Here is a 12,639-nt window from a genome sequence, read left to right on the forward strand (position 1 = left end):
CAAAGAACAACTTGTTTGTTGAAAACAAGGAGTAACTTGTTTGTTGAGAAAAAGGAGCAACTTGTTTGCTGACAACAAAAAGCAACTTGTTAGCTGAGAAAAAGGAGCAACTTGTTTGCTGACAACAAAAAGCAACTTGTTTGCTGACAACAAGGAGCAACTTGTTTGCTGAGAACAAGGAGCAACTTGTTTGCTGAAAACCAGAGGCAATTTGTTTGTTGGCAAAAAACAGACAAAAACAGTGTTTGCTGACAACAAAAAGCAACTTGTTTGCTGACAAGAAGAAGCAACTTGTTTGCTGACAACAAAGAACAACTTGTTTGTTGAAAACAAGGAGTAACTTGTTTGTTGAGAAAAAGGAGCAACTTGTTTGCTGACAACAAAAAGCAACTTGTTAGCTGAGAAAAAGGAGCAACTTGTTTGCTGACAACAAAAAGCAACTTGTTTGCTGACAACAAGGAGCAACTTGTTTGCTGAGAACAAGGAGCAACTTGTTTGCTGAAAACCAGAGGCAATTTGTTTGTTGGCAAAAAACAGACAAAAACAGTGCCGAAGGCATATTTGCCAAGACTTCCTTCGCATCATCTCACACCCTTCTCTAAACATCATTATTAATCTGCTTCCCATCATCCATCACACACGAGGCTGAAGCCCCCAGGACCTCCCGCCCGCGCCCTCATATTAAGGGTAAAAGGACTCTTTCCCGACGCTGCGACAGACGACTCTAAGTCCACGGGCCACAAGGCCCTTCGAGGATGACAATGGTACCCCTCAGGTTGCCGTCAGGTCCTTGAGAGCAGTTTAAGCGTTAAAAGTGAAACCTTGTAAAAATTCCCACAAGCGAAACGAAACCGTTTGAGTTTTTTCTTATAATGTTTATTCATATTTTTTTTTTCAAAGATAATTTTGTCGTGTTGCATCCGATAGAAATGGTGTCTTTGACGACGCGTCATGTCTGTCTGTTGAGTCTTGCTACACTTTTTGGTGTTATAGGAGGTGATAACTTCTATTACCTATACAATTTCCTAGTAATGACTTATATCATTAACTAGGAGGTGATAACTTCTATTACCTATACAATTTCCTAGTAATGACTTATATCATTAACTAGGAGGTGATAACTTCTATTACCTATGCAATTTCCTAGTAATGACTTACATCATTAACTAGGAGGCGATAACTTCTATCACCTATACAATTTCCTAGTAATGACTTACATCATTAACTAGGAGGCGATAACTTCTATTACCTATACAATTTCCTAGTAAAGACTTACATCATTAACTAGGAGGTGATAACTTCTATTACCTATACAATTTCCTAGTAAAGACTTATATCATTAACTAGGAGGCGATAACTTCTATTACCTATACAATTTCCTAGTAATGACTTATATCATTAACTAGGAGGTGATAACTTCTATTACCTATACAATTTCCTAGTAATGACTTATATCATTAACTAGGAGGCGGTATCTTCTTTTACCTATACAATTTCCTAGTAAAGACTTATATCATTAACTAGGAGGCGATAACTTCTATTACCTATACAATTTCCTAGTAATGACTTATATCATTAACTAGGAGGCGGTATCTTCTTTTACCTATACAATTTCCTAGTAATGACTTATATCATTAACTAGGAGGCGATAACTTCTATTACCTATACAATTTCCTAGTAATGACTTATATCATTAACTAGGAGGCGGTATCTTCTTTTACCTATACAGTTTCCTAGTAATGACTTATATCATTAACTAGGAGGCGATAACTTCTATTACCTATACAATTTCCTAGTAATGACTTATATCATTAACTAGGAGGCGGTATCTTCTTTTACCTATACAATTTCCTAGTAATGACTTATATCATTAACTAGGAGGCGATAACTTCTATTACCTATACAACTTCCTAGTAATGACTTATATCATTAACTAGGAGGCGATAACTTCTATTACCTATACAATTTCCTAGTAATGACTTATATCATTAACTAGGAGGCGGTATCTTCTTTTACCTATACAATTTCCTAGTAATGACTTATATCATTAACTAGGAGGCGATAACTTCTATTACCTATACAATTTCCTAGTAATGACTTATATCATTAACTAGGAGGCGATAACTTCTATTACCTATACAATTTCCTAGTAATGACTTATATCATTAACTAGGAGGCGATAACTTCTATTACCTATACAATTTCCTAGTAATGACTTATATCATTAACTAGGAGGCGATAACTTCTATTACCTATACAATTTCCTAGTAATGACTTATATCATTAACTAGGAGGCGATAACTTCTATTACCTATACAATTTCCTAGTAATGACTTATATCATTAACTAGGAGGCGGTATCTTCTTTTACCTATACAATTTCCTAGTAATGACTTATATCATTAACTAGGAGGCGGTATCTTCTTTTACCTATACAATTTCCTAGTAATGACTTATATCATTAACTAGGAGGCGATAACTTCTATTACCTATACAATTTCCTAGTAATGACTTATATCATTAACTAGGAGGCGGTATCTTCTTTTACCTATACAATTTCCTAGTAATGACTTATATCATTAACTAGGAGGCGATAACTTCTATTACCTATACAATTTCCTAGTAATGACTTATATCATTAACTAGGAGGCGATAACTTCTATTACCTATACAATTTCCTAGTAATGACTTATATCCTTAACTAGGAGGCGATAAATTCTATTACCTATACAATTTCCTAGTAATGACTTATATCATTAACTAGGAGGCGATAACTTCTATTACCTATACAATTTCCTAGTAATGACTTATATCATTAACTAGGAGGCGATAACTTCTATTCCCTATACAATTTCCTAGTAATGCCTTACATCATTAACTAGGAGTTGATAACTTCTATTCCCTATACAATTTCCTAGTAATGCCTTACATCATTAACTAGGAGTTGATAACTTCTATTACCTATACAATTTCCTAGTAATGACTTATATCATTAACTAGGAGGCGATAACTTCTATTAGGTGATTACTTCTATTACTTATACAATTTCCTAGTAATGACTTATATCATTAACTAGGAGGCGGTATCTTCTTTTACCTACCATTCCCTATAAATAATTAATATCACTAACTGATGTTATCCATTAATTAGATCCGAATCAAGATCATGATTTGACCCCTCGAAAACATATTAAGGAAAGTTAAATTCCTAATTATGATTTCATTGTTTCCATATAATAAGAAAATAAGGATTAGATATGAATTTCACTGTAATATTTTGATCATATCAAATATATTTAAACCTTTATTAAAACTAATAACAATCAGAGTTTTCATTCAAAATAATGGGATATATAGACAGGAAAAACTTATTCTTTACGATGTAGGACATTAACATTTTGAGATGAATAATAACCACGATAAATGATTGTGGTAAAATGATGCTTTTTTTAGATAACAGCATTCAAAAGAGAGTTGAAGCAATAACAATTTATATATATATATATATAAATATATATATATATATATATATATATATATATATATATATATATATATATATATAAATATATATCATATATATATATATATATATATATATATATATATATATATATATATATATATATATATATATATATATATATATATATATATATATATATATATATATATATATATATATATATATATATATATATATATATATATATATATATATATATATATATATATATATATGTCTGTGTGTGTCTGTGTGTCGTTTCGGAGCACAGCCACTCTCTTGTGCAATTGCCATAATGGCGTCCACTCGTTTCCTGCAGGAATCCCCGCATTTAGTAGTTTCTTCAGATTTTCTGGCTCTTTTGATTTGGGGTTGTAGCTTGGGTAATAATAATAATAATAATAATAATAATAATAATAATAATAATAATAATAATAATAATAAAAGAATATGAGATTTTTGTGTGAAATTTACATTGAACGAAAAATAATTTTTCCCTCCTTCCGAGATTTCTTGGCGAAGCTGAACGAAAACGAGTCGGTTTCGAAAGAGCTGGAAAAAATTTCCAATTTCTTCATTTTTTTTTAATGTAGAGAAACTCTATATGGACGTAGCAGACATCATTTGTTGCACAAGAAAATGGCAGTAAAATCTATTAATGTAATTATACTTCAATGTTACTAGATGTTGTATATTTCTTCTTTTATCTGTAATACTTTTCCGAGAATTTCTCCTTGGAAAGGATGAACAGAGAATGTTCAATGGCGGAAATCTAATATTCCGAAGAAGGAAAGAAAGGAGAATCATACGACAGAGTTTCTTGAATCAATAACGAAAACAAGTGGAGGATATTAGTCCCCCCCCCCCTTCCAGTAGAAGAGGGGAATTTCCCTCCCTGATGAGTTCAGGGTTCTTCTCGGAGCCAACGAAATCATCTCCAGAGTCTTCAATAATAATTCTTGTCTTTCCGTTTAGTCTTCAGGAGGAATCCGGATCCAACGAAATCGTCTCCAGAGTCTTCAATGATAATTCTTGTCTTTCCGTTTAGTCTTCAGGAGGAATCCGCATCCAAAAGGGTCTCCGGGATCGTTTGTTGGCTACATTCATTTTTTTCATGATAGAGTTGATAGAGGAAGAACAATAAGGTCATCTATTATATAGATTTTTTGAGCGAATCAAAATGAATCAGAGATTTTTAGGAATGTTCAGCAGCATACAACAAGAAGGAACAAACAAGATGTCCCAGTTTACTACTAGCCATCTTCAAGTTCAGAAGAAAGTGTGTGGTGTGGTTTTCGTGGAACCAGAAGAGGAAGGATCCTTCATGTATAGGATGGCCTCTTGGCTAAGGACTTCGAAGCCTCTAAACTCTGAGGGCGGGATGGAGGAGAAGGTGAGAGGAGGACTCTCAGAGGAAACGGGACCGAAGAGAGAGGAGGTGGAGAAGGAGAGTATTCAGAGGAGAATGGAGGAACGCATCATTTCCCTGGAAAGGGAACTGGATGGAGCGTTTGAAGAAATCAGCTTCAGAAAGGAAGTAGAGTCGAGATTCTTAGCAGAGAAAGAAGAGTTGTTAGCAGAGAATCAACGTCTCTCTAACGTCATTGGAACTCTTCAAATCGATAGGAAAATCGAGATGGACAATTTGGCAAACATTAATGACGACCTGGAACGAACAAACGAAAATCTGAAAAAGGAACTCTGCAATCAAAAAGTTGTCCTTGGAAAATATCAAACTGAGTTGACCGAGAAGGACCAAAAAATCATTGAACTAACTGAGCACTTGGAAAAAGCTCGCCAAGACAAAAGAGAACTGAAAGAGATCGTTAATGAGAAGATGGAAATGATTGGGGAGATTTCAGAGGAGAGAAATGAACTTGAAAAGAGCCTAACTGAGCCAAGGATAAATGATATGATCAGGAATGAAAGGTACACATGCCTCTTGGATGAGTTAGAATGTCTCAAGAAAGAACATTTAAATAAATTATGTGAGATGGAGCAAAACCATCTCGAATTCACTGAGAAACTACAAAAAGTTGATCGTGAAAAGGTGGCCTCTATTCATCGCCTGGAATCTGTATTTGAGGCAGAGATAGATGAATTGAATGAGACAAATGAAAAGCAAATGCAGATTATCAGAGAGATGACAACAGAGAAAGAGAGGCTGGAAATGAGCCTGACTGAGTCCAGGATGGAAAACTTGACAAATGAGGAAAATTACAGTTGCCTCGTGAACATATTAAAAGACGTTAAGAAGGAAACCTGTAGGCTGGAGGATGAGTTGTCTAAGGCTCTAGAAGAGATTGGGGAACTAAAGGAGACTATGACTTCCATAGCCAAGGAGAGAGATAGTTTCAAGGAACGTGTCGGCCATCTAAGTTCTAGTAAGGAAATGGCAGAGGACAGGATCGTCCAAATCACCAAAGAAAATATTGGTCTGAAGGACGAGCTGCTTGCCGCAAATGAGATCACCTCTTTACTCAAGGAGAAACTTGAAGAGAGAGATAAGAAAAAAGACGAGAACAGACCTGGAATAAGGAAAGTGAAACTTAGAAGATCAGGTTTAAAAATCTCGACCGAGATGGATGTTAAGATGGATGGACAGAAGGAAGATGTCCAAATGGATGTCATTGTCAATAAAGAAGGGGAAGAAAATGTAGTTAAGGCAGAGTACCTACTTGCCAATGGACACAAGGAGGATTTGGAGAACGAGCCTGACGGAGGGATATCTGGGTTGGGTCAGGTGTTGGGCAGACTACTAACCTCAAAAGGAGCTGTCCCTGTCAACTGCCTCCAGGAAGAGCAGAAACTCCAAAAGGAAACTTCCATGGAAGAGAAAAAGGAGGAAAAGCAAAAGGAAGAGAAGATTGCAAAGAAGAAACCTATCGTCTTCGACCTGGAACCCGAGAATCCCAAAAGGGTTTCTTCCTCATCCCATACAGGAAGAGGTAAAGATGGGTTCTTTAACTCGACAATCTGCGTTGGATCTGGCAGCCATATCATCTTCCAAGGTGCAAAGGTTGGAGTTTACCGCACAAGAGACTATGACGTCCAGGGGCACGTGACTGTCGACTTGGACATCCCAAGGAAGTTCCACAGAGTCATATATGGAGTGGAAGGAAGGACACTGACAGAAATCACCCGGCAGAGTGGCGTCAGCTTAATAAAGCTCCCATGGCAAAACTACAATAATTTAATCACCATTAGTGGTACCATTGAGCAGGTTCAATTAGCAGCAACTCATATCGATGGGCTTCTGAGGAAACTTCACTAAATTAATACTTGGATCAGCAAAGGGATGAAAAAAACAATATAACAAACAAACCCCCCCCCCAAAAAAAAAATCTAAAAAAAAAAATGAAAAATTATGTTGAGTTTTGAATTGATTAAAATTATTTTTCATCGAAGTTTAATTTCAGTTTATTTTGTGAGGAAAAGGAGATTTAGCCGTGTGTTGCCAGGACCAAACCTGATAATTGTGCTCAACCTATTCAGGACAAGTTCCAGACACCAGTTCCAAAGGTAGATGATGCTTCCCCCCACCCCATCCCTCCCCTCCGCCCCTGGATCTTTGGCCTGACTGACTGACTGCCCAGCTAGAAGGAGGAGGCTTGGAAGGACTGCCCAGCTTGAGGGATGCAAGGCTTAACTATCCAGCTTGAATTACAATTCTTAGAATAAACTCGAGGACAACAGTCTTTGCAGAGGGAAGAAACCTAGCGGGTTCTAGTATGCTATGTACCTTGGAGAACGAGTACAAGACGTTTGTCAAGTGTACAAATGGTCGGATATCTGGATCTATTCTTCCGGATACCAACCTTCGGGTGGTTCTGGGGGAATAATCTAGAAGACCGGCTCTGCAGAGGGAACGAGCTAGGCTTCTTCTAGTATGCAGTAGACTTGTCCTTATAAGTTGAAGAAGGAAGCTGTCTCTTCAAGCGAGGTCTGTCAGAACAGGTGCTCATCCAATGGCTGCAGCAGCTGATGGAGGGTTCAAGAAAGGATGGGGGCAGGGCAGCAGAGGAAGTTTTGGTAACGGCAGCACTCGAGATTAAGTTGATATCCTCACATTCCTTTTTTTGTTTGTAAGGGATAATGTATTTTTTTTTAAAGGATTATTATTTTGTAACATTTTATTTTTTAGTTTTGTAACAGGAATAATATATAATTTTTATTTTGAAAGGAATAAATTCTTATTCCCTTTTTTGAAAGGAATAAATTTTTATTTTATTTTGTGAAAGGAATATTTTTTTAAGGAATAGTATTTTATTTTTTAGTTTTCTATGCCGAAAAGGACGCTTGGCTTAACCACCCGGCCGGTAATGACGCTTGGCTTCACTGCCCGGCCAATGATGACGCTTGGTTTAACCGCCCTGCACATACTGACGCTTGGCTTAACCGCCCGGCCGATAATGACGCTTGGCTTCACCGCCCACCAAATGATGACGCTTGGCTTAACCGCCCGGCACATACTGACGCTTGGCTTAACCGCCCAGCCGATAATGACGCTTGGCTTCACCGCCCGGCCAATGATGACGCTTGGCTCAACCGCCCGGCACATACTGACGCTTGGGTTAACCGCCCGGCCATTAATGACACTTGGTTAAACCGCCCGGCCAATGATGATGCTTGGCTTCACCGCCTAGCACGCACTGACGCTTGGCTTAACCGCCCGGCACATACTGACGCTTGGCTTAACCGCCCGGCCAATAATGACGCTTGGCTTAACCGCCCGGCCAATGATGACGCTTGGCTTAACCGCCCGCACATACTGACGCTTGGCTTAACCGCCCGGCCAATGATGACGCTTGGCTTAACCGCCCGGCCAATGATGACGCTTGGCTTAACCGCCCGGCCAATGATGACGCTTGGCTTAACCGCCCGCACATACTGACGCTTGGCTTAACCGCCCGGCCAATGATGACGCTTGGCTTAACCGCCCGGCCAATAATGACGCTTGGCTTAACCGCCCGGCCAATGATGACGCTTGGCTTAACCGCCCGGCACAAACTGACGCTTGGCTTAACCGCCCGGCCAATGATGACGCTTGGCTTAACCGCCCAGCCAATAATGACGCTTGGCTTAACCGCCCGGCCAATGATGACGCTTGGCTTAACCGCCCAGCCAATGATGACGCTTGGCTTAACCGCCCGGCCAATGATGACGCTTGGCTTCACTGCCCAGCACAAACTGACGCTTGGCTTAACCGCCCGGCCAATGATGACGCTTGGCTTAACCGCCCAGCCAATGATGACGCTTGGCTTAACCGCCCGGCCAATGATGACGCTTGGCTTCACTGCCCAGCACAAACTGACGCTTGGCTTAACCGCCCGGCCAATGTAGACGCTTGGCTTAACCGCCCGGCCAATAATGACGCTTGGCTTAACCGCCCGGCAATAATGACGCTTGGCTTAACAGCCTGGCACATACTGACGCTTGGCTTAACCGCCCGGCTAATGGTGACGCTTGACTTAACCGCCCGGCCAATGATGACGCTTGACTTAACCGCCCGGCCAATGATGACGCTTGGCTTAACCGCTCGGCCAATGATGACACTTGGCTTAACCGCCCGGCCAATGATGACGCTTGGCTTAACCGCCCAGCACATACTGACGCTTGGCTTAACAGCCCGGCCAATGATGACGCTTGTCTTAACCGCCCGGCCAATGGTGACGCTTGGCTTAACCGCGCAGCCAATGATGACGCTTGGCTTAACCGCCCGGCCAATGATGACGCTTAGCTTAACCGCCCGGCCAATGAAGATGCCTGGCTTAATCGCCCGGCCGATAATGACACTTGGCTTAACCGCCCGGCAAATGATGACGCCTGGCTTAACAGCCTGGCACATACTGACGCTGGGCTTAACCGCCCGGCCAATGATGACGCTTGACTTAACCGCCCGGCCAAGGATGACGCTTGGCTTAACCGCTCGGCCAATGATGACGCTTGGCTTAACCGCCCGGCCAATGATGACGCTTGGCTTAACCGCCCAGCACATACTGACGCTTGGCTTAACAGCCCGGCCAATGATGACGCTTGTCTCAACCGCCCGGCCAATGATGACGCTCGGCTTAACCGACCGGCCAATGATGACGCTTGGCTTAACCGCCCGGCCAATGATGACGCTTGGCTTAACCGCCCGGCACATATTGACGCTTGGCTTAACCGCCCGGCCAATGATGACGCTTGGCTTAACCGCCCGCCCAATGATGACGCTTGGCTTAACTGCCAGGCCAACGATGACGCTTGGCTTAACCGCCCGGCCAATGATGACGCTTGGCTTAACCGCCCGGCACATACTGATGCTTGGCTTAACCGCCCGGCCAATGATGACGCTTGGCTTAACCGCCCGGCCAATGATGACGCTTGGCTTAACCGCCCGGCACATACTGACGCTTGGCTTAACTGCCAGGCCAATGATGACGCTTGGCTTAACTGCCCGGCCAATGATGACGCTTGGCTTCACCGGCCGGCCAATGATGACGCTTGGCTTAACCGCCCGGCCAATGATGATGATTGGCTTAACCGCCCGGCCAATTATGACGCTTGGCTTCACCGCCCGGCAAATACTGACGCTTGGCTTAACCGCCCAGCACATACTGACGCTTGGCTTAACCGCCCGGCCAATGAAGACGGTTGGCTTCACCTCCCGGCCAATGATGACGCTTGGCTTCACCGCCCGGCCAATGATGACGCTTGGCTTAACCGCCCGGCCAATGATGATGATTGGCTTAACAGCCCGGCCAATGATGACGCTTGGCTTCACCGCCCGGCAAATACTGACGCTTGGCTTAACCGCCCAGCACATACTGACGCTTGGCTTAACCGCCCGGCCAATGAAGACGGTTGGCTTCATCGCCCGGCCAATGATGACGCTTGGCTTCACCGCCCAGCCAATGATGACGCTTGGCTTAACCGTCCGGCCAATGATGACGCTTGGCTTAACCGCCCGGCCAATGATGATGCTTGGCTTAACCGCCCGGCCAATGATGACGCTTGGCTTAACCGCCCAGCCAATGATGACACTTGGCTTAACCGCCCGGCCAATGATGACGCTTGGCTTAACCGCCCAGCCAATGATGACGCTTGGCTTAACCACCCGGCCAATGATGACGATTGGCTTCACCGCCCGGCCAATGATGACGTTTGGCTTCACCGCCCGGCACATACAGACGCTTGGCTTAACCGTCCGGCCAATGAAGACGCTTGGCTTAACCGCCCGGCACATACTGACGCTTGGCTTAACTGCCTGGCTGATATTGAAACTTGGCTTAACTCCCGGCCAATGATGACGCTTGGCTTAATTGCCCAGCCGATAATGACGCTTGGCTTAACCGCCTCGCACATACTGACGCTTGGCTTAACCGCCCGGCCAATGATGACGCTTGGCTTAACTGCCAGGCCAATGATGACGCTTGGCTTAACCGCCCGGCCGATAATGACACTTGGCTTAACCGCCCGGCCAATGATGACGCTTGGCTTAACTACCCGGCAGATACTGACGCTTGGCTTGACCGCCCGATCAATGAAAACGCTTGGCTTAACCGCCCAGCTGATATTGACACTTGGCTTAACTGCCAGGCCAATGATGACGCTTGGCTTAACCGCCCGGCTGATAATGACACTTGGCTTAACTGCCGGGCCAATGATGACGCTTGGCTTAACCGCCCGGCCGATAATGACACTTAGCTTAACCGCCCAGCCAATGATGACGCTTGGCTTAACCGCCCGGCAGATACTGACGCTTGGCTTGACCGCCCGATCAATGAAAACGCTTGGCTTAACCGCCCGGCTGATATTGACACTTTGCTTAACTGCCAGGCCAATGATGACGCTTGGCTTAACCGCCCAGCCAATGATGACTCTTGGCTTAACCGCCCGGACAATAATGATGCTTGGCTTAACCGCCCGGCTGATATTGACACTTGGCTTAACCGCCCGGCCAATGATGAGGCTTGGCTTAACCGCCCGGACAATAATGATGCTTGGCTTAACCGCCCGGCTGATATTGACACTTGGCTTAACTGCCGGGCTAATGATGAGGCTTGGCTTAACCGCCCGGACAATAATGATGCTTGGCTTAACCGCCCGGCTGATATTGACACTTGGCTTAACTGCCGGGCCAATGATGACGCTTGGCTTAACCGCCCAGCCGATAATGACACTTGGCTTAACTGCCCGGCCAATGATGAAGCTTGGCTTAACCGCCCGGCAGATACTGATGCTTAGCTTAACCGCCCGGCAGATACTGACGCTTGGCTTAACCTCCCGGCCAATGATGATGCTTGGTTTAACCGCCCGGCCAATGATGATGCTTGGTTTAACTGCCCGGCCAATAATGACGCTTGGCTTAACCGCCCGGCACATACTGACGCTTGGCTTAACCGCCCAGCCAATAATGACGCTTGGCTTAACCGCCCGGCCAATGATGATGCTTGGCTTAACCGCTATGCCAATGAAGACGCGTGGCTTAACCGCCCGGCTGATATTGTCACTTGGCTTAACCGTCGGGCCAATGATGATGCTTGGCTTAACCGCCCGGCCGATAATGATGCTTGGCTTAACTACCCTGCCAATGATGACACTTGGCTTAACCGCCCGGCAGATACTGAAGCTTGGCTTAACCGCCCGGCAGATACTAACGCTTGGCTTAACCGCCCGACCAATGATGACGCTTGGCTTAACCGCCCAGCCGATGACGCTTGGCTTCACCACCCGGCCAATGATGACGCTTGGCTTAACCGCCCGGCACATACTGATGCTTGGCTTAACCACCCGGCCAATGATGACGATTCCTGAAGATTCCCTTCAAAGGGTTGATTCCTGAAGATTCCAGATCAATGAAAACGCTTGGCTTAACCGCCCGGCTGATATTGACACTTGGCTTAACTGCCAGGCCAATGATGACGCTTGGCTTAACCGCCCGGCCAATGATGACTCTTGGCTTAATCTCCCGGACAATAATGATGCTTGGCTTAACCGCCCGGCTGATATTGACACTTGGCTTAACTGCCGGGCCAATGATGACGCTTGGCTTAACCGCCCGGCCAATGATGAGGCTTGGCTTAACCGCCCGGACAATAATGATGCTTGGCTTAACCGCCCGGCTGATATTGGCACTTGGCTTAACTGCCGG

At 43.9% G+C, this 12,639-nt stretch overlaps 1 protein-coding gene across 1 annotated transcript; it reads left to right on the forward strand.

Annotated features, from left to right (window-relative positions):
- Nucleotides 1-4,683: 4,683 nt before the first annotated feature.
- Nucleotides 4,684-6,777, forward strand: LOC137630286 (paramyosin-like). Its single transcript, XM_068361732.1, has one exon. The coding sequence runs from the start codon at nucleotides 4,684-4,686 to the stop codon at nucleotides 6,775-6,777; it is 2,094 nt and encodes a 697-aa protein (XP_068217833.1).
- The last annotated feature ends 5,862 nt before the right edge of the window (nucleotides 6,778-12,639 follow it).

Source organism: Palaemon carinicauda, chromosome 38 (assembly GCF_036898095.1).
Source record: "Palaemon carinicauda isolate YSFRI2023 chromosome 38, ASM3689809v2, whole genome shotgun sequence".
NCBI classification, from domain to species: Eukaryota; Metazoa; Arthropoda; class Malacostraca; order Decapoda; family Palaemonidae; genus Palaemon; species Palaemon carinicauda.

Bases quoted from the DNA above. Each gene is read 5' to 3' on its own strand.
- LOC137630286 (XM_068361732.1), top strand. From the start codon at position 4,684: ATGAATCAGAGATTTTTAGGAATGTTCAGCAGCATACAACAAGAAGGA.